Below are 22,404 nucleotides of genomic sequence, written 5' to 3'. Positions count from 1 at the left end.
TAGTACTATTCTGGCTAACAAACTCAAAAAGAAAAAAAAAATGACATTACAACTAAAAGCTTCAAACAACTCCATAGTTTCTGTGTGGTACTAGCTCAGTTTCTATTATGCCAATTAAACTGTTTATTAAATCGTATAATTTGAAAATATGAAGTGTAGTAACACAATCACAACTTAACATTTCTTTCTGAACAGATCTAGCCTCGCACAGAGAGAATCGAGTCGTTAAAACTAAAACTATTTAAGATGAAAACACGTAAGTCTAACACACATTTTTGTTTGAAACAGACAACCCCATCACCAGTTGTTTTCTAATCATTAAGATCTTCTATTCAGAGAGATCCCGGTCATATAAGGAAAATAACTGGATCATAGGGGTAAACATATAATTTATGCCCACCATCATAGAGGCCAATTTCAGCTTTAATCTTTATTTCTTCATCGAAAAAAGCGCCGCATAAAGAACCAATCTCTCAGATGAGGTATATCAGACATGCAAATTAACTTCAGCACTTTCGTTTGTTAATTAAACCCAGAGACATTATATAATAAAAATCAGAAACGCAATATAAGAAACATGCTACATTTTTCAGTTTATTACTTTCTACAACTTCCATAAAATAATATATGTACAATGTATGTGCCTATTTAACAAATTAACTTATACATAACAAATAATCAGTGGGAGTTGATGTTTGTGTTGAATGTTATTCTTCGAATATATTACTAACTTTTTTCTATTCACATAGTCAACTTAAGCTCCTGATTGGGCGGGCTTTGGGAGGGTTTTGAGGAAGAAGTGGGCGGGTTTTTGTAAAAAATAAATAGTTGGCAACCCTGCCCATAGATATAGGTAAAAGGTCGGGTCGAAGAGTTTGACAGTGCTAAATATATACAAATACAGGCGGTGTGACCTCCAGAGACTATCAACAGGAGACCAGCACAATGTCGCTTATTAGAGGTAAAATACTTTTTAAAACGTTGCTTATATCCATGTTTACATGACAAATCGTTTAGTTTTGATAGCTGGAATTCTATATAGACCTGACTTCCATAATGGCTTTAAAACTTTTTTTAAAAATGATAACGTTGTTAGCACAGGGAGGGAGTAGAAGATTTGACATTGCATAGTAGCCATTGTATGCAGTGTTTAAACTTGGTTTGAAACGTGGTCGGGTTGGATGATTTTACCACATTCAGACATACCTACAGATTGTCTGATTAAGATTCTTTAATATTGACTTAGTTTACGTTATTATTCATAAAATTAATTAGCAATTTGAACCTTAACACCCGTTTATTGTCTTTTTTTTTATTACAAATACTAATATGCATGTATTCCGAGAAATAAATAAATTAAAAAAATAGCAGGGCTTCACTGAGCCAGTATTATTCTCTCTCTCTCTCTCTCTCTCTCTCTCTCTCTCTCTCTCATATATATATATATATATATATATATATATATATATATATATATATATATATAAATATATAATCAACGTCAGCATGGAATTGTTTTTATTACTGTGTTCAGAATGAAACAGTATATATTTTGTCTTCAATAATAAGAACGAGACATTTGTAAATGGTTGTTTCTGAGTAGCCTGCTACAGCACTGCCCCTTAAAAAAATTGTTGAAAGGTCAAAAGGTCACAGCACACAGGCACCTCTACAGTGCAAGAAACGGGGATCAGAAAGCTCTGGAAAAAAAGACTAGAAAACAGATAGAACTCATTTATCTACAGTTTGCAGGAAATAAAAAAAATATGTTCAACGGCAGTCTGAAGTATTTTGTTTAGCAATGTTTAGGTTTGGAGAAAGTGAATATTTAAACAGACTATTTGGGTACACTGCACTGTGTGAAAAAAAAAAAAAGTTTCAAGAAAAAAAAAAAGTAAGTTTGCGCAACCCCACTTTTTTGTTTATAAAATAAATCAGTAAGCGCTGTGTGTAAATGAAACTCACGACCGGGAGTCTACAGTAAAATATGATCTGTGTTCACAATTTCAACAGCCGATTAGCAGGTGTTATATAATTCTAAAAAAAACACAAGTAATTGTTGTGTGTGTGTGTGTCCGATGGAAAGGCACTTAACTTTCAACAGTGAAGACATAGTAAAGAAAGATGCTTTACACACTCAAAATGGCTAACCAAATGTATGTACCCTAAATATTCAAAACACGTTCCCATATATTTTTCATTTTTACATCATAAAACTAGTACACAAAAATAAAACGGACAAGATTCAACACTAAACCTATTAGTAGGATTTGACTTGTACGACTTCCAACAGTAATTCATAAAATTCGCGGGTACAGTGACCTACAGAGGGGAGTGCTTCTGGAGAGTAAGGGCAAGACCTGAGGTGAAACATACTAACGCTATGTAGAGACACTAAAGTCAAAGTTTGTTTGAAACTAAAGAAGGCCAGGCAGGGTGTTTTGCAGCAGTATGACATTTATACCATCAGTTTTCTTACCGGTGTGCAAACAGTTGTATATATTTTTTTGTATTTCAGGTGTATTTATTGTGTCTGCCAAACGAACGCCTTTTGGCACTTATGGAGGTCTGCTGAAGGACCACAGTGCTACTGACCTTGCTGAACATGCTGCCAAGGCTGCCCTGGCTGCAGGGAATGTGGCTCCTGAGATTGTGAACAGTGTCATTGTTGGCAATGTCATGCAGGTACTGCAGCTGTTGTTCAGACAATGCTTTTAAAACCATTAGAAAAACATGATAACTTGTTTAAACCTGTCGTTCTGGATACATCTTGGAAACAGACTGACAATGGCAAGCTCTTGCAGGCTGAGCCCAATTTATAAGTTACTGTTTGAAAATAAAAGTTAAGCTAATGTTAGACAAACAAATTGAATCATGTGACATTTCACAAGATTTCTGAAAGGGGCATGATGGGCATCTGTTATCTATTATTAGGCAGTATTCCTTCTTTCCCGGTGTGGTGTAGGGGCAGGGTCCTGTCCAGTGTCTTAAGAAATTCTCCCTTTATCTAGACACAAAAGACAATCGCTGCTTCTCAGTCCCTTGCTTAGCCCAATGCTATTTTGCCAGATAGCTCAGAAATTTGTGGTAGAATTCTAAAGTTGGCTGTTGTCCCCGGTGGGGCTAGATTGAGAATTTACCACAATTCATGCTGAAGTCTAATCCAGACATACAAAAACCACCTAGAACCTAGAATCTAAATGTTTGGTTCCTGGTTCTTGTGATTTTTTTTTATGTAAAGCCGTTCGTATGGATGTATTTCTCTGCTCCAGAGCTCCTCAGATGCAGCCTACATATCCAGACATGTCGGCTTGCGTGCTGGAGTCCCGATTCCAGTCCCAGCTCTCACAGTAAATCGTCTCTGTGGTTCTGGCTTCCAGTCCATCATCAGTGGAGCGCAGGTAACTAAATTGCAATCAATTGTTGTTTAGAAGTGTTAATGCCTGGGATCGCTACTAGAGCTATGGATGCTTTTATATAAAGCACAGGGGCTCAGAATCTCTGAAACTGGGATATATATGGTGATACCTGTCTGTCTTTATGTACTGTATGTCACACTTACATTTTAACAGCTGCATTCTGTGGATTTTGGTCATGTTCTGCTTTTACATGATACTGTATTTGCAGCTGTGGCAGGGGGTGCATGTTACGAACATACTTGATCAAAGTGTCTTGTTTCTCTTTGCTTTGATTAATTTTGTAATGTTTGTTTGTGAAACTGTGCTTAACTGGTGTTAAAAAAAAACAAAAAAAAACAACTATGAACAGTTTCAAACTTTAACTCATAGCATTAAATAACTTGGCAGAAAGACTGTGTTAGTCTGTTAGAGTAGCCAGCAGTTTTTTATGTTTCCTACAAGACTTCAGTGTTGAAGGAGTGCAGTGTTCAAAAACTTTTTTAAATAAATGACTCACGAGTTAGAAACTGTGGGTTTAATAAAAAAAAAAAAGTAGAACAATTTGGTGCAGGATGAAAAGTTTTAACATTTTATATGCTCACCCATTGTTTAATTATGGTCTTTATTAGAATCGCTCAAATTAAAGGCAGCCTAACAAAATAAATCAATCAATCTTTATTTTATATAGTGGCTTTCATAGTGGACCACCATCACAAAGCACTTAAAATACAGTATAAAAAAAATGTGCATAATACATTAAATACAGTGAAAAATGCATAATACATTAAATACAGTGAAAAATAATGCATTAAATACAAGGCTAGGATGTAAAACATTGTGGAATGACAGAACAGCTAATAACAGATATTAGGCTTAAAAAGCATGGCAAGCAAGAGAGAACAAGTAAGTCTTGAGTTGATTTAAAGCGAGTGACGGTGGGAGCATCAAACACCAAAGCTGGGAGAGAGTTCCAGAGAGTCGGAGCCATGAAGCTATAGAGCGTTTTCCAAGTGTGGTGCACTTTTGCTTGGGGATAACAAGCAGGCCAGTGTCAGAGGACCTCAGCTTGCGGGCAGGGACATAGCGGGTCAGCAGGTTGAGGAGGTACTCGGGACCTGTGTGATGGAGGGCATTGTAGGTGAGCAGGAGAGTTTTGAAAATAATCCTGAACTTTACAGGTAGCCAGTGCAGGTGGGCAAGACAGGGGGTGATGTGTTCACGTTTTTTACATCTGGTAAGGATCCTGGCAGCGGCATTCTGAACTAGCTGCAGTCAGTTTATGGCGCGTGCCGGAAGACCACCATAGAGATCCATAACTCTTAAACATGAATTCAAAGGTAAAGCGATAATCTTGATTTAAACAGTAGCAGATCTAATTTCTGCCATCCTAAAACATGTAAACATCCTCTGTTGCGCCCCCGTCAGGTCTTAGCCAACATTTGTAGACTAGTATTTTTTTACTTGGTGAGAAAGTGTATAAATATTCTGCTATCTTTAAAAACACAAAAAAAAACTCATGTCTCGTATTTTTGTTTTCTTTTTGGCATAGGAAATATGTCTGAAGGAGTCTGAGGTTGTGCTCTGTGGTGGGTCAGAGAGCATGAGCCAGGCCCCCTATGCAGTTCGCAACATCCGCTTTGGAACCAAATTCGGAGTGGATCTCAAGGTGCAGAAATGTTATTTGCAATGCAAACCAAGAAATAATTTGTTGTTTACGTTAGTTACCTTTTTGCTCATTTTCCTCTGTCAGATATGTGTGTGGTTTAGATTGCCTGTTTTTTGTATTTGTGTTTCTTTAAAGATGGAAGACACTCTATGGGCAGGCCTTACGGACCTGCATGTTAAAATCCCAATGGGAATAACTGCCGAGAACCTGGCTGTTCAATACGAGATCAGCAGGGAAGACTGCGACAAATACGCACACAAAACACAGCAGAGGTGGAAAACAGGTGAGTGTGTAAAGTTCAATTCATTCTTAAGAATAATAAGCCAGTCTTCAGTTAGTTTCAATCAAAATAATTTATTCAAGAACAAAGTAAATCAGGAACAAAGCAAAGCACATGTGATGCATACACAAAGCTTCAGAGATGGTATGTCTGAGCTGGCGTCAAGGTAGATGTAGTTTTTCTGAGCCATGGCATCAGTGTAGATGTTTCTCTTCTGAGCTGCCATGGCACAGAGATGGCTCAGCTCTAATGGCATCAGAGATGTTAGTTTTCTCAGCAAAGAAATTACTTCGTACAGCACAGATATATATAGCTAGCTTACATCATTTTCTTGACCAAATTTGGTCTTATTTCCCCAGCATGATACATGATGCAAGACAAAGCACATTAGCAGTTAACAAGGTAAAGCCTTCTAAATCAGTGCTTTTAATCATGGCATCATACAGTCTCAGCAGTCAGATCAGTCTTAGCACTAGTTTCAGCAATCTTACCAGTCCCAGCAGTAGCTGCACCAGTCCCAGCAGTGTCAGCACCAGTCTTACCAGTCCAGCAGTGTCAGTCCCAGCAGTGTTAGCACCAGTCCCAGCAGTGTCAACACCAGTCTTACCAGTCCAGCAGTATCAGCACCAATCCCAGCAGTAGCTGCACCAGTCCCAGCAGTGTCCATCCCAGCAGTGTCAGCACCAGTCCCAGCAGTGTCAACACCAGCCTTACCAGTCCAGCAGTGTCAGCACCAGTCTTACCAGTCCAGCAGTGTCAGCACCAGTCCCAGCAGTAGCTGCACAAGTCCCCAGCAGTGTCGGCACCAGTCTTGCCAGTCCCAGCAGTGTCAGCACCAGTCTTGCCAGTCCCAGCAGTGGCAGCACCAGTCTTACCAGTCCCAGCAGTGGCAGCACCAGTCTTACCAGTCCCAGCAGTGGCAGCACCAGTCTTACCAGTCCCAGCAGTGGCAGCACCAGTCTTGTCAGATGCAGCTGTAGCATCAGTTTCACCAGTCTCAGCATTAATTTCAGTAGCAGTGAACCAAACGCATGTCTCTCAACGAAGGTATAAACCCATCTACTTATTCATATGTATAAGTTTAAAATTACACATTTGACAGTGTGAATATGGTCATTTTAGGTTGGTGTGTTTTGCTGGGAGGTTTGTTTTGAAAAATATGGGTCCTGAAATTTCAAATATCATCCAAGGTGGGTCACTGGGTAAAAAGAGTTAGCGACTTAATTGCTTTGCAGTTTGAATTAATAGTCTCCAGGCTTTTTAAGATGATGACTTTCACTTTTGTAAAATAAACAAGATATGCAGGGTCAGGGTTTAGGCAAAAATGTGATTTTTGCCTCAGTAAAAATCTCTTCCTAGCTAAGCCCTTGGTAACATATCAATGTTAACTATTATTATTATTATTATTATTATTATTATTATTATTATTATTATTATTGTGTTGTTGGGGAAACATTCATTTAATAAATGAAGAGTATTATTTCCTTGGGCTTTGCGCTTCAAAGCTGATATATGGTAATCTTCAGTAAACACTATCTGAAACCATGGGTACTCAAATGCAGCACGGCTAATAGTAAGCCTTATTTTTGCAGTCGGTTATTAGCATCATCAACATTGAAAACTGTTAAGCTCCTTAAATTGGGGTATTGAGAATTGTTACAGTGATCCTTGATGGCCCTTAAAGTCCTTGAAATTTCCATTAGAAAAAACTGTATGAATCCTGTAGCACTGACTAATATTAATCAGAAATCAGTCATTCCAACATTGATCTTCTAGTTCCACCTCCTCCTTCGACAGGTCAAACAATTGCAGTGTCAGAGACCACAACAATACTTTCTGAACATTTAAGTAGGAGTATGGATTTCTGGTTATTACAATTAACAAATCATCACGCATTCTATATTTATTTCAATATCCTACCAGCCTCTTGTCACCCTGGGGTAGCCCAAATTATTATTATTTTTTTATTATGTATTTTTTTTACAGCTCATGATGCTGGTCACTTCAATGCAGAGATTGCTGCTGTGGAGGTGAAAACGAAGAAAGGGAAACAGCCCATGACCCAAGATGAGCACCCCAGACCCCAAACCACACTTGAGCAGTTGGCCAAACTGCAGCCAGTCTTCAAGAAGGGTGGAACTGTCACTGCAGCAAACGCTTCAGTAGGTTTTATAAAGCCCCTCCTCACACACACAGTTGCAGAGGCAGCTGGCAACAAAAGGGGGGTGATATAATCTATGGTTTAAATAGACTGATTAGAGGTTTTTAGTACAGTGTATTCTTTTTAATAAATGTTCCACTTACTTGGGTCATTCTCAGTGATTATTCAAACCAATTAATAATATAATTATTACATTACATTAATATAATTTATTTCACCACAAATTGGTGAAATTGTACAAATAAAATGCAGTTTAGTTGATAAATCTTGTCCCCAGTGTTATAGACTTTGTTAGCTCATTAATTATGAGTGCAAGATGTATAACCTTAGTTGCTCTTGCTATGTCTTTCCTCTTACTCACCTTATGTGTTCGGTCCATGAAATATTTAAATAAATTAATGTACTGTGGTACTCTGTTCTATAGGATTAAATACCAGCTCCCCAATTAACAGAAAACGAGTCTTTGTTGAACTGGTCACAATAAAGAGTTTACTGTATGTCATTTTTGAGGTTTGTGTATGACTGTAGGGGGATACATGTGTGGTGTACATATGTATTAATATTCCCTCCAGTTCACGTTTTTAAACAATTTTTTAAAATCTACAATATCAGTGAGGCATTACCATAACTAGCGTTTGTCTTCCTGCATGCTCAATAGTTGCTCTAGGCGAAGCCAGACAAAAAGAGCAGGGCCTTTTGAGGCAGGACTGTATTTCACATATTTACTGCTCACCCAGCTTGGCATGATGGTTTCTCATCTAAATACCCAACTGCCTGCCCCACACTTCTGTTGTAACTTTTAGGGGGTATCTGATGGAGCTGCTGCTGTTGTGATTGCCAGTGAAGACGCTGTGAAACAACACAAGCTTACCCCATTGGCTAGAGTTGTAGCTTACCATGTGTCTGGGTGTGATCCCAGCATCATGGGAATTGGTAAGTGTTGCAAGGGGTACTGGATTATTAGATCTGATACAAATCTTCAGAAAATGTAATCAACTTTATGCTGAGGGGGCGGGGGGGAGGGGGGACCTCTTTCCTCTTTACTGCTCAGTTTTTAAGTTGAATTGAAATCAAGTTTTGTGAGAACTTCTGTTGGCTCAAATTTGAATGGATTTGGTTTTGGATTTTCAGCACTGCAAGTACACGTGTCTGCAATATACAGTATTATGTTATTCTATTTGACCAGCAGATGGTGACAATAAGGCATTTAAGTGTAATATGTCAAGAATAGATTTTTGTTTTACAAATTGTCATCTTTTACAAAGCAAATAATTGAATGCAGTATAACTTAAACAGATTTAAGAATTGTTTTCAATATGCATTTGAGAGAGTTACAAATGCAAAGCAATCACTGCAAATAGAACGTGTCTTCATGACACAATGATGGAGCACGCCACTGGAGGGGATACTTGTACTGCTTGCACATAAGTTATAGGCAGGCATGTCCCGTACCAAACACTGTAGTGTTTATAAGACCATTAATAAAGTGCAGTGTTTAAACATTGAAACTGAAAATGATACACTGCATTTCACACATACCAAATTGTTTTTTAAGTTAATCTGAAGAGTTATATTAGCAAGAAATAACTTTATTGTATGGGAGAAATCTTCACAATCTCCACATAATAGTATAGAGTTTGTTAATATTTTCTGGAACAAATCTTAGTAAATCTGCCTTTTTTATTTTTTAGAGGGGATAAAAATGTTCACTAGTTATATAGCTTTTATGAAATTCTGATTCCCTGGCCCCAATAATCTTTCTTTTAGCTGACTGTTTGTTATTGCTGATCCCAAGATAGTGATAGTAGGTGATCTTTTTTATTCATCCAGGCTTCAATCTTAATCTTCATATTGATTGTGTATTAAATCTAGCAGCGTGTACAAGTACTGTAAACTAAGAGACTGAAATAATCTTGGGTATGTGAAACTTCAATAAGTGGCTATATACTGTAATGGCTTGATTTTATTACCCTTGAAACATAATTCAGTACAAGAGTTTTTTTTCTTAACCTAGACAATGTTATCTGTTGGCTTGAATTTAAAGCGCTAAAGATGTCACATTCTTGCACTGTACATTACAGGAATATCATGTTTTTAGAAATGGGCCCTATTGCTGACTCAGAATCATAGATCTGATCATCTCCCAAATTGACCACCCTGTAAGAGTAATCTTTTAAATAATTCTCTTCAGTTTTTAAGGCTTTAATCTACACTAAAGTATTACAGTATATTAAAGTGCAGTGAAATGTGTATCATTTGTACATGGCAATAACACCACAACTTAATAATTTAAACAAACTGGGGTCAACTTTAGTCTTTACATTTAGACTATTGTGAATGTCACTCATTATTTATTTATTTTTTTTAATCTAATGATTTTGGTGTGTGTTCTTTTTTTTTTAACATGTATATCTCAGGACCTGTACCAGCAATCAGCGGAGCTCTAAAGAAAGCTGGACTTACTCTTAAGGATATGGATTTGGTAGAGGTAAGTAGACAAGAACAGCCTCCTTGGGGGTTCGCATCAATCATTTCTTCCCTAATGAAACAGTGAGATTTTCCCTTTGACATTCTTAACTTTTATTTCAAAGCTTTCTATACCAGACTTGACTCTTTGGAGATTTAAACAGTATCTACAGTACTTTATATTTGGTACAACTAACTGTTGTACTTTTTGAACTTTGCTGTGCAATTGTTCATCCTTTGCTGTAGAAGTTTGTAGCCTGACCCTTATACCCACTTCCGTATCCAGGTAAACGAGGCATTTGCCCCCCAGTACCTGTCTGTAGAGAAAGCCCTGGGACTGGATCCGGAGAAGACCAATGTGAACGGAGGTGCCATTGCATTGGGCCACCCTCTGGGAGCCTCTGGCTCAAGAATAACTGCACACCTTGTTCATGAGCTCAGGTAAACGGATAACTATAGTCCTTGCACTGTAATCCTCAATGTATTAGTCTGAAAATGTTTATACAGTGACCAAGAAGCAAGTACCATTTATTAATTTATTTTTCTTCCCAGGCGCCGTGGTGGTAAATATGCTGTTGGATCAGCCTGTATCGGTGGCGGGCAGGGCATTGCCATTATCATTGAGAACACCCATTGAGCAAAGACATGAAAAGGGCTGGGCACCACAATCAACTTTTTTTTTTTTCTATTACTATTTGTATTTAGAAAGCTGCAAATGGAAAATCGTGTATGTAACAAGCAATTTTGACAGTATTTTGTTGTGCAGCTGTTTAGTTTGGCAGCATTCAGCCTTGCCTATTTAAACTTGGTTTGTACCCAAAAACGATAGCTAAAGAGGTAAAAATGAATGTGTCTTTTTTTAAAATGAGTAATTAGAAATGTTTTCAAAAATGTAATAATGCTAATATACCTTAATGTCAGTAACTCCTTTATCATTGCAAAAAAAAGATTGTGATGGCTGCTTTAGAGTCCAATATCCATGCATTTCATCGTTCTGTCACACTCTATTATGTGTGAGTATTAAATGTTGGGCTGTGTTTATAAGCACGCTGCCATAATTCCCCGTCGATGTTGTCTGTTCATTCACAAAATTTAACATGTTAAAAATCCCCAACAAAGCAGATGTTTCATTACTGTGAAACCGAGTAGCACTTTTACTCAACTGAAGAATAATTGAGTGCATTAGTTCAGTCTGTGCCTTAACAGTGAATTAACTGTGACAGTGAATGTTACAGCTCAGTGGGGCTGTATGAAGAATTGTTCTCAGTTAAATTGTTAATAAAACTGAAGACAAAATATCCCTGAGGATGTTTTTTTTTATTTTTTCCTTAGTGCCTGTACACAGCTGTATGAATGCATGGTTTTAGGCATTTTTTAGTAAGCTGGTCTAAGTAGATATTTGTACAGTGAAAACCTTTCACTGTGATCATGTTTGTGTACCTATATTTTGATCAACTATTACGTGAATAGCAAAGGGAATATCATTTTTGATTACAGTATGTAGTTGCACAATAACTTGTATGATCTCTGTTAGTTTGTGACATAGTCTGAAGGATGGTTTGCGTGGTTGAAGCAAATAATCATAAGTTAAAAACATTTAATCTTGCTATTTCTGTTTTTATTTTTTTTATTACATCGCCGAGTCTCCAGCACAGGCACATGAACACACAGAGCTCATTACCAGCCACCTACATCGGTTGGGCCTGAAGGTGAATTATGCAAAGAGCCAGTTAATGCCCACCCAGATAATTACCTTTGTAGGGGTGCGCCTGGACTCAGGGCTCATGTTGGCCACCCTATCAGACGACAGAGTGGAGAGAATAACCGTTCTGCGTAGAGCTTGGCAGAGCACTGCCAGTAGTGGCTTTCCACAGGCTTTTGGGCCTGATGGTGACTGCATCCAACACCCTTCCACTGGGTCTCCTGCATTTGCGCCCCTTGTAGGTTTGGTTCAACCACATGTCTTGTCAGCCATATTGAATCTCAACCTACTGTTGACAGTGTCTCCACACTGTCTAAAGGCACTCTCTTGGTGGAGACAGCCGGCTGGCAGTGGGCAGCGTCACCATGAGAGGTCGTCACCATGAGAGGTCGTCACCACAGACGCGGCCACCATAGAAGGGTCGCCACATAAATGTTTTAGAGCGGCAGGCAGTGTACCTGTCCTTGCAGAATTTTTTTCGAGCAGGTTCGGAGGAGACACATGCTTGTTCATACAGACAACACATCTGTAGTGTCCTGCATCAACCACCAGGCTCTGAGTCTGGCCCCTGAAGGGCTGCATTTGAGCCATCACGGGTTATCGAACGGTAATTGACACCCTGCAAAACGCCTGTTTCAGGTGTGGTGTTTATCTCATGGGTTTGAACCCACAACATGCCCCATGGCAGTTAAACTGCAATTTTTGCAGAGGAAATCCACATCTACTTTAAAGGTCTATTTGGCCACCATCTCGGTGTGCCATGTAAAAAATAGATTGTCTCCTCAGGAGCTCATTTCCTGGTGGGGCAATTTTTGAAAGGCACCCAGCGGCTTAGGCCACCAGTGAAGGATGTGGTTCCTCGTTGGAGGTTGAATGTAGTGCTTGATGTACTGATGAAACCTCTGTTTGAGCCCTTGCACTCAACTGAACTCAAATTTTCTTGCTTGCAATCACTTCTGCAAGCATTCTCTGTATTGAAAAGACTTTAAATAAAATATAGTAGAAGCTAAAAGCACCAAGGACATAAACACTAAGCAATGCTCTCCTGTGAATGAGTAGTGATAGCTGCAGTTGTTGTTATTATTGTTTTAACTGTGACAAGCTCAATACAGTGTTATTGCATCACTCATACCAGTGTATTCTACAATTAGACGCAATGTAGAAAGAATAAAATAATGTATTAAGAGACATTAAACTTTATTTATGTAGGCAAAAAACTAAAGCTAGAACTCTGGCCCCCAAAAACATAGGCAAAGTTCTTTTCTTGTTAAGTCTGCTGGCTTACTTTATATATATATATATATATATATATACAGTGCCTTGCAAAAGTATTCAGACCCCTGACCAATTCTCTCATATTACTGAATTACAAATGGTGCATTGAAGTTTCGTTCTGTTTCTTCTGTTTGATATTTTATTTTAAAACACTGAAACTCAAAATCAATTATTGTAAGGTGACATTGGTTTTATGTTGGGAAATATTTTTAAGAGAAATCTATCTATCTATCTATCTATCTATCTATCTATCTATAGATAGATAGATAGATAGCTATAATCATCTCCTGTTGCTATAATACATATGGCTATTGATAAGGCCCTTGCATTTGAATTCAGCTAATATGCCAATAGTAATCAAACAAACAAAACTGATTTCAATACGTGCACAGTAATTAAAATTAACTGACCTGCTCACAGAAGCATCTTCTTTAAAGCACCCTCCAGATATTTGTCCGCAATATCCTTTTACATGTGTTTTGTAGCTTTGCCCAGTTAACTGCTTATTCCAGTTTCACAATGGTTCAGGCCCTCAACTAAAATTATTTTCTTTCAATACATTTGCATGTGGTTGTTTTTAGTAATTTTAGCATCATTATTTAATTTTTTATTAGGTCTACACAGAGTAACAGACACAACAGGCAATTTTTTGTATTTTATTTTTTTCCAGAGTCAGCTGTTCGCTTCTTGTGTTGCATTTTTTTAACAAAAGGTTATGGTAATGGTATGCAGGCCTAATGTTTGTGTATGCCTGCTAGTACTAACACCAGCAACTTTCATCAACAAACTCAGATACCCAGACTTAATAAGAAGTCACTGATATCCCTGCAGAGGTGAGTCACAATCAATTTGGTAAGTTGTCATACATTTGATTTATGTTACCATATTTACCAATATTATTAAGGGATGTTAATATGAACTGTCTACATGCAGCAACGTGTGCAATGAGCTCCTGAAAACACCACTGGCTTAGTGCTGAGTCTGCAGACACTTTTCCATTGTACAACGTTTTTTTTATTCCGGTTTGGTTTTATCTTTTGCTGGTATCATTCGGTTTGGGATTTTCTGCACGTATCGGTTTTGGCTTCGGAAAATCATAACCGTACATCCCCAATCAATTTAATATTCAAATCAGAATGTTGGGCAGCAGGATCCTAGGAAGGGAACCAGGCTGTGTTCATTTGAAATCATCTCCACCTTACACACCTCACATCATCAAACACTCACAATACATGTACAGTACACCTCCTGCCAATTTATTAGAAAACTTATTATATTTGCTTTGAGGTGATGCAAAGTTCAAGATCCATTAGACCCTCTGACAGTTGTCCTAAACAGATGGTATCTTCCAGACAGGATTTGCAACACATACGTCTGCAGACAGTTTTGTGGTCTTGGCTACACTGCATTCAGCTTGTGGAGCTCCCAATATCACAGAGTTGAACCGAGAATAAAATCATCGTGATGATTCATGCATCAGACCACTCTTTCACACACTGAGAACTGGAAGGACATTACCATTTAGGTGTGTGCAACTGTATTACACACAGCTTCTTAGTCTGTATATAGGTTAGTCAGTTCAAGAAACTTAATGCTGTACAGTCTACAGTATCAACTGTAGTTTTACATCCAAATATAACTGGTGTTTGTTTATAGCATTATTACATAGTTTTGACTTCCTACTTTTATTTGTTTAACATTTTATAATTACGCAGGTGTGCCAGTGGTTCAGTTATAGTTACAATTACATTGAATTACAATTTGCAAATAAATTACACAACTACAATTGTAATTGACCCCAGGTGTTTACTAAAGAGTCCTCCCACTTTTAAACCCGCTTGCCAGTGTTTCACTCTGAGCTAAATAAGAGTTCCTGATGTTGCTTACAGCAATAGCTATACAGGTAAAGAACGTAAGATGTGTATACAGTAGCACAGGAAACAGAATATGGTGGTTTCGGTGCAATAAAAGTGATCTGATCATTTTCTGTAGTATCAGTGTTGGGTAGTTTAGTAATGATTTATGAAACAGGAAGTTTGTCGGCTTTTCAGATTGAACACAATTTCTTTACTCACTGTAGAGTAAACTGTGAGTGTACAGTATATGACGTAATCTCTACTGTTTATGTTGATAATACAGTACTCACTTTTACCTCTTTCGTCACATAACGTTCTTGCACACTATATGCGTCCTGAATACTTTCCTTTGGCACACTGCCCATGTCAACAGAACAGGAAGTTATTAAATAGTTTGTGTGAGAAGGTCCATTTAATTTTCATTGTAGTTTTCCATGTTGCAAATGTGTGACCTGGGAATTTAGTGGCATTGTGGAATTTATATATATATATATATATATATATATATATATATATATATATATATATATATATATATATATCAGGACAACTTTTGCATACAAATACTTTTTTTTTTTTACATTTATTATATTATATATATGGTTCAGATAGAATCAGGTGAGATCAATGCATGCCATTTGTTAACTCAATCAAGATATGAGATAATAAGTGTTTGATTAAGAAAGTGAATTGGCTCAAAATATGTTTAAAGGGACATCACATGATCAAAAAAAAAAAAAAAACCTAGAAGCCCGAATTATATATTTATGTTTGCAATACTGCAATGTATTTCTTTACCACAAGGTGGTGCGTTAGCTCTTTTGATGAATTTAGGAATTTCAGTTACAATCTGCGCAGTTTCCTTTCTTCTGTAATTTAAAGCAAATGGCTGTGAAGTGTTGGCTGTTTAGCAGGCTTGCTGCTCACGTCGTTTATCTCGTTAAGCCTGTGAATTGGATTCAAGTAAGAAATGAGATCATAAAGAGGTTATAGGCAGAACAGCGGGAATGGCGGTCATCTGTTAATCTTCAGTCCTCAGGACATTTAAAATTGAGTATAGACAATTAAACGGATAATAAAAATATATCATAAAAACTTTATCAGTGACAACTAAGTATTCAACACACTCAACCACATAGTAACAACATATTGTATGTGTATTGAGCCATACTGAACTCCTTGAATATGTATGCATGTGTATGTATATATAGAGTTTACCTCAGGAGAAAGTGCTGGGCGTAGTATCTTATTGAATGTACAGCAGTGGATATTTTTATTAAGATGTTGCAACAGGCTATTTTGTAGTTTATAAATGCTATTTTTTCTTTACTAGATTTTTGACTTTGTGCTACAGTACCATATTAAACCATATGTTGATGTGTTATGTGTCTCAGGGACCTCTATTTTTTGCCACCTGTGTGGTTGGGTTACTGACCTGAATGCTAAGTTTTACATTGTGAAAAAAAAATTAAAGTTGACGATATAACAACACACTAGGAGAAATCCTATTATAGTATTCAAGTACCTTCAAGACTTCTTCCCTAACCTTCAAGTACCTTCAAGACTTCTTCCCTAAGCTGTCTGAGGCAAAGGTCAAAGCCGGTGTCTTCGTCGGAACACAGATAAAGAAGATCCTGGAGTGCAATGAATTCCCCAAGAAGCTCACTAGTAAGGAGAAAGCGGCTTGGAACAGCTTTGTCTCAGTGATTCGGGGCTTCCTGGGCAATCACAAGGCCGAAAACTATGTGGAGCTGGTTGAGACTCTGGTGAAGAACTACGGCACAATGGGCTGTAGGATGTCCCTCAAAGTCCATATCCTTGATGCTCATCTTGATAAATTCAAGGAGAACATGGGAGCGTACTCGGAGGAGCAAGGCGAGCGCTTCCACCAGGATATACTGGACTTTGAACGCCGCTACCAAGGACAGTATAACGAGAACATGATGGGAGACTACATTCGGGGGCTGATTCGTGAAAGTGATTTACAGTATAATCGTAAATCTCGAAAAACTACTCACTGCTAAATCTTTTGTAGTCATTTTTGTATTACTTTAGTATAAATACATGTTAATTTGGATTCATATGTTGTTTTTTTCTGATTTTGTGAACGAAAAGACACAAATTCGCCCGTTTTCTCATTGGAAATAGGTAAATTTCAAAATATCACTGTCCTGGTCACAAAAGCAAAGTTTGTGGGGAATAATAGCCATTTTCTATACTTTTGAGGCATAAGCAATTAGGAAATAACACTTACTACCCAGGAACAAAAATTGTGTTACATAGTGTTGTCGGGAGGAGTCGGGGAGTAGAAAGGGAACACAGCTACGTAAGTACAGCACCTTATGCTGAGATTACAATCTACGGCCGGAGCTTTGTTTATTTGTTACATGTTTGTTTTGTGAGTTTCAGAAGAGGAGTAAGGATGCAAGAGCTGTCGCAACGGAGCCAGCACAAGTCCTTGATCACTCCCTTCACCACAAGGTACTCGCACACACCACGATCCCCAACTTTTGAAGAGCACAGTTTCGTGCACTGAAGAAGTGGGATTACTATTGTGTTATTATTTCTGGGTTTGTAAAGCCTGCCGTGTCCCCCCCCCCCCCCCGATACCATCGTTGGTAAAGGGGTGGTTGCAATTTGTGTATGATTATTTTGTTTGTTAAAAAATAAACATAGACAGTTCTGGGGATCAATAATTTGGTCTGGACATTGTGTTCACTGCACCACTTCACATCCTGTTCACAGGCACAAAAAAAAATGAAAAGCAGTCTGGAACAGAATACATACAAATGCTTGCGCTGAGGTCTTGAAACTCAAACCAATCGGTTGCAAGCTACTTGTACTGCGCCTCCAACACAAGTGGGGTTTTAATGGAAATTAAAAGCAGTTCAACACTATTTTCTTGCTTCTGTTACTGCAAATTGTACTTACCTGTTTGGTGAATTAGTATTTGCCCTTTGGGTAGTATTTTCCCTGTTGCCTTCCCCCTAACTCACCACTTGTCAAAATAAATTACAATTAATGCATTCTGTTGTCATTGATTCAACTATCACTTTAATGGTGAATGGCTTAAAGCCAGCTCTTTTATGTTTACATTTTGTCCCTGGCTCAACTGAAAATAAACTGATATTTGTTGTATAAGAAAAGTAGTTGCTCCCAACTTGGCCAAACAACAGTCCTTTGCATACATCTTTGTGCAAGGGTCGGGGGGCCGCCAAGCAAAGCCATGGAAACTGGCAGAGTTTCAACTGTATTTTCCCTCAAGCTTGGTGCTGAGACTTCACAGCTTGGTAAAACAAATCTAAAGGGGAGACGAACTAGAAGGGTAAAGCCTTAGTTTGAATAATAAGGGGAAAAGTAGACCACCACTACTGCTATTGAATTTTCTCAGCACTCCTATAGAATTTTTTGTCAAACTGATTGAGTGATGCAGTGCCTAAAGAGTGCTTGATTATTCAGGGAAGAAAAAAAGAGTTAAAACACTGCTTCCTCATTTTAACATGTACATGGAATATATATATATAAGTATATCATCCTAACAAGTTGCTTTATTGTGTCTGAACAAATATTAGACACAGATACCCACACATGCAGGGGCTTACAAGCTTAATTTGGTGTTCTAGTTACTGTAGTTCACTGTTTGTCCCTGTGGAATTAACAGCAGCCTTCTTAAACCTACAGCCACCAAGGTACCACATAAATGTTTTAAAATTGAAGGAGCTTCCATAGGGTTCAATGCAGGTCTGTGACAGCATAAGAAGGAGCTTCCATAGGGTTCAATGGAGGTCTCTGACAGCATGAGAACCCAAACAGTACAGCTTGTAACCTGTATTGGACTTCACAGTTCAGAGCTGTCAAGGTTCAGTGTAAATTATTTTGTAGTGGATCCTTTATTTAGCTCTACAGCCTGCAGTATTAGCTTTCAAACAACCTACACTTGTCGCAATGTTTTGAAATCCAACAGCTCAGCTGTCAGATGCTTACAAGCTCATACTAGATTAATATGACGTTGGCTATAAAATTCTAGAATGAACAGAAGCTATTCTATTGAAAGACATATAATTCCCTGAAAGCTGTCTTATCATGTATTTGTTCTAGTTAAACAACTTTATTACAGTGTTGTCCCAGTAAGCCCAATGCAAACAGTATCTCCAAGAGGTGTTATGGGTCGATACTGAATTGCACAGCCATTTTTAATGTGGGGGTAAAATACTTTTACCCATAACTGGTGCCTCTACCTGACATGTTTCAGTTAATCCTAGCCATATTCTCCCTAACACTCCATTCTACTCAAGTATTTATATGACATTCTTCCCACTTGACTGGTGTCAATACTTCCATCTCACTCTGAGACCAACCTTATCCCTCCCTCTTGTGTTCCTTTGTGAATGTCTTAACCCACCTAATAAGAAACGAAAATGTGGGCTCTTATTTTAGCAAGGTTCTTCCCCAGATCTTAAAAATCACAAGCCAGAGCACATTGGGTGACTGCATACTCCACACCATTTAGCTGTAAGCATCAAAGGGGGGTACCCTTTGCACACCATTATGTATGTACCATTCAAGAAACTGTCAACCACTTTCAAAGCAGAGCTCAGAGCTGGTGTTGTAGACATTACAGTAGTCTCATGGTTCTGTCTGCAGCTGATTTAGGCCCCATGGTGTGTAAATAAAAAATGTCAAACAACCATGATGGTCCCATGCAAAGTAATATGTTTCTTGTGATGTTGCAAGGTCTTCTGCAGCCCTTTAACCTGCAGTACATTTTAAATATGTTTTGAATTGTTATTGCTTCATGATACAGGACTACTAGTAGACCGTGTTTCACGTGGAAAAATACTGAAAAACATTGCTAAAATGTAATGTAGAAATGTTATTATACCCTCTTCTTGGTTACTGTTCATCAGCTTTTTGTGAGTATATGCAGTCTATTCATCAAGTGTTGCTGCCTCTGGCACAAACTTTCATTTGAACATTAGCTTCTTCTATTAGTCACCTGTGTTCAGAGTGCAAGACATGAGTAATCTATGAGCTCAACATATTTCTAAGTAGATGTAGGTAATTTCTTAGCAGATTTCTGTCATTATGACAAATACCTACATGAAGCATCGCTTTGGCTCAAAAGAACAGTATTTAACTAATAAAGCATTTTCTCTAACAGTAACAGGGTCTGACCTAAACTAAGGCCCAAACCAGCCCTATATTGTTTATTGCTAGCTGCATAATCTTCTTTGCAATTGTTATATTGTCATATATTCTTGATGCTATTCAATGGTGCATTATGTGTATTGAATTAAAACGTGTAAAATGCTGGAGACATGACCAGGTGGAAAAGGAAATCCCTCATTTACCTTGACCAGGTTTAACATTTTAAAATAAATAAAGTACTACAGCACTGCACTGTATAGTAGAAGCATCATTAGTTGGGGTGCAAAAAACAAACAAACAAACAAAAAAACGTATTCATAGGAATAGTTTTGCCGTTCAATTAATGAATCTCACAGTACAATTCACTACTTTTTTAAGCTGAATGCCCCACCTCTCTCCGCCATGGATTGGTAAACCGGTTAGAAAACTGAAGGCTGCTTGGTTTAATTGCCTGTTACTTATTTCCTATATTTAATTATCTTATATGATTATCATATTAATAATTTGCAATTAATCAAAAAAGAGGATGTTACTGACTTTTGTAGGATGCTGACACACCCATGACTCAGGAAGAATTTAAGATGAATACAGTATACGGAGAAAAAAGGAATGATTACACATTCTTCCCAAGAATTCCATCATTTTTGTATTATTTGTTTATTTAGCAGACGCCTTTATCCAAGGCAGCTTACAGAGACTAGGGTGTGTGAACTATGCATTAGCTGCAGAGTCACTTACAATTACATCTCACCCGAAAGACAGAGCACAAGGAGGTTAAATGACTTGCTCAGGGTCACACAATGAGTCAGTGGCTGAGGTGGGGTTTGATGGAGACCTTCTGGTTACAAGCCGGTTTCTTTAACCACTGGACCACACAGCCTCAGATGTGCAATTAGATAGAAAAAAATAACACGCTAGTACCACTGCTGTATAGACGTCATTGAAGTACCAACACAATCTCTATCCCACTTGTTTATAAACTATGGCTTTCCAGACATTCCTCCTTCTTATGCCATCAGATTCTTGGCAGGATTTCTGGTCTTGAAACAGCTCACTGTAAATTTTACATTTACAAATTGAAACTCCTATTCATTTCCATGTTTCATTTATATGAGGTATATTGTTTGGACAACACCCAAGAACTTGAGATATTCATAAACAACGGAAACAGAGTCATATGCCACTAAACAAATAATATCAAACATTGGGTTTCTTAAACAGGCTTTCGTTACACTTTGAAAGACAGTTGCATTGGACTGTTGCCTAGAAGTTATGATCCACTAAAGAACCAATGTAATATTAGTGGTAAGAACAGTACAGTATATAATAGAGAATACTGTTTGCATAGTATTAAGGCTCACCTTAATAACATTCAGTTTGTCTTGGATATCGTGTGATGTTGCCTTGTTTCTTTTTCATGAGAAAAGGGATTAATAAAAAAAAGGTTTCTTGCAAGATTTAAGCATTCTGTATAATCTGTATGGTATTTCATGGGGGGGGGGGGGGGGGGTTAACATACTTTTCTTATTGGTTTCTAAAGGGTTTACAGCTCATTTACATGTTTTTTTTTAAGGGGTTGTCAAATATTAATGGCCATTCTTTATGTTTGATTACATATTGCAGTCCATTGGAGCTATCACAAGCACCATGACTCCAAATGGAATAATAGGTCTAACATCAGAAAAGCCAATTCATTATCCAGTATATGGGTATCTTCACTATACTTCCTACAATTTACTCTGCTTTTACCATGTAAAAACCTTTAAAGTACGTGGTGCTACAATTCCAGACAATCTTGCCTTATACCTGACACGCGGTGATGTCGGCCTCCTTGTAAAGCCCCAGTTGAGCACTGTTATTATTTTTTGCATGTTATAAATAAGTATGTGTGTTTTTACTTTTTTTGCACTTTTGTATATTTTCTTTATTCCTTTATTGAGCATGTTTATAAAAGTATTATAGTATTAGAACTCAACTTATATTTTGACACAGAGCACTTATTAGGATTGTTTATGTATGGAGCACAGGGCTATGAGAGGGGAGGCCATGGGAAATGGAGGACCGCAGAGCAAAGGTTGCGGGGAACTGGTTTTGTTTGAGCAGGCAAGGTGAAGCGCTGCTATAGGATCAGGTATGAGCTCTCATTGAAGAACCAGGTTGTGCATTGGTGGGGAGGTTTGAGGGGAGGAGTTAAACCTGTATAAGCAGGTATGCAGCAGCAGCAAAAGAGAAGACAAAAGAGAAGACAAGACAAGACAAGACAAGACAAGACAAGACAAGACAAGACAAGACAAGGAGAGGAACAACCGGGAGATAGATGAAGTTCTGGACTTGGCTGGAGATGCAAGAGGCATTGGAACTACCCTGGATAAAGAGAAAATCCGCAGTTCATAAAGGGAAGTGTCCATCATGTGCATGCACAGACATTTTATTCCCAGTTGTATTTTTGCAC

The 22,404-nt window shown here is 37.9% G+C and overlaps 1 protein-coding gene across 1 annotated transcript; it reads left to right on the top strand.

Annotated features, from left to right (window-relative positions):
* Positions 1 to 806: 806 nt before the first annotated feature.
* Positions 807 to 11,267, top strand: LOC117409644 (3-ketoacyl-CoA thiolase, mitochondrial). Its single transcript, XM_034015955.3, has 10 exons — positions 807 to 961; positions 2,519 to 2,685; positions 3,273 to 3,401; positions 4,948 to 5,064; positions 5,200 to 5,347; positions 7,331 to 7,506; positions 8,309 to 8,438; positions 9,923 to 9,993; positions 10,258 to 10,412; positions 10,524 to 11,267. The coding sequence occupies exons 1-10, from the start codon at positions 946 to 948 to the stop codon at positions 10,606 to 10,608; spliced, it is 1,194 nt and encodes a 397-aa protein (XP_033871846.3). The 5' UTR covers positions 807 to 945; the 3' UTR covers positions 10,609 to 11,267.
* Positions 11,268 to 22,404: the final 11,137 nt, after the last annotated feature.

The sequence above is a fragment of the Acipenser ruthenus genome, chromosome 1 (assembly GCF_902713425.1).
Source record: "Acipenser ruthenus chromosome 1, fAciRut3.2 maternal haplotype, whole genome shotgun sequence".
In the NCBI taxonomy this organism is placed as follows: Eukaryota; Metazoa; Chordata; class Actinopteri; order Acipenseriformes; family Acipenseridae; genus Acipenser; species Acipenser ruthenus.
The sequence above is the reverse complement of the archived record's forward strand: the minus strand, read 5'-3'. Positions and strand labels throughout refer to the sequence as shown.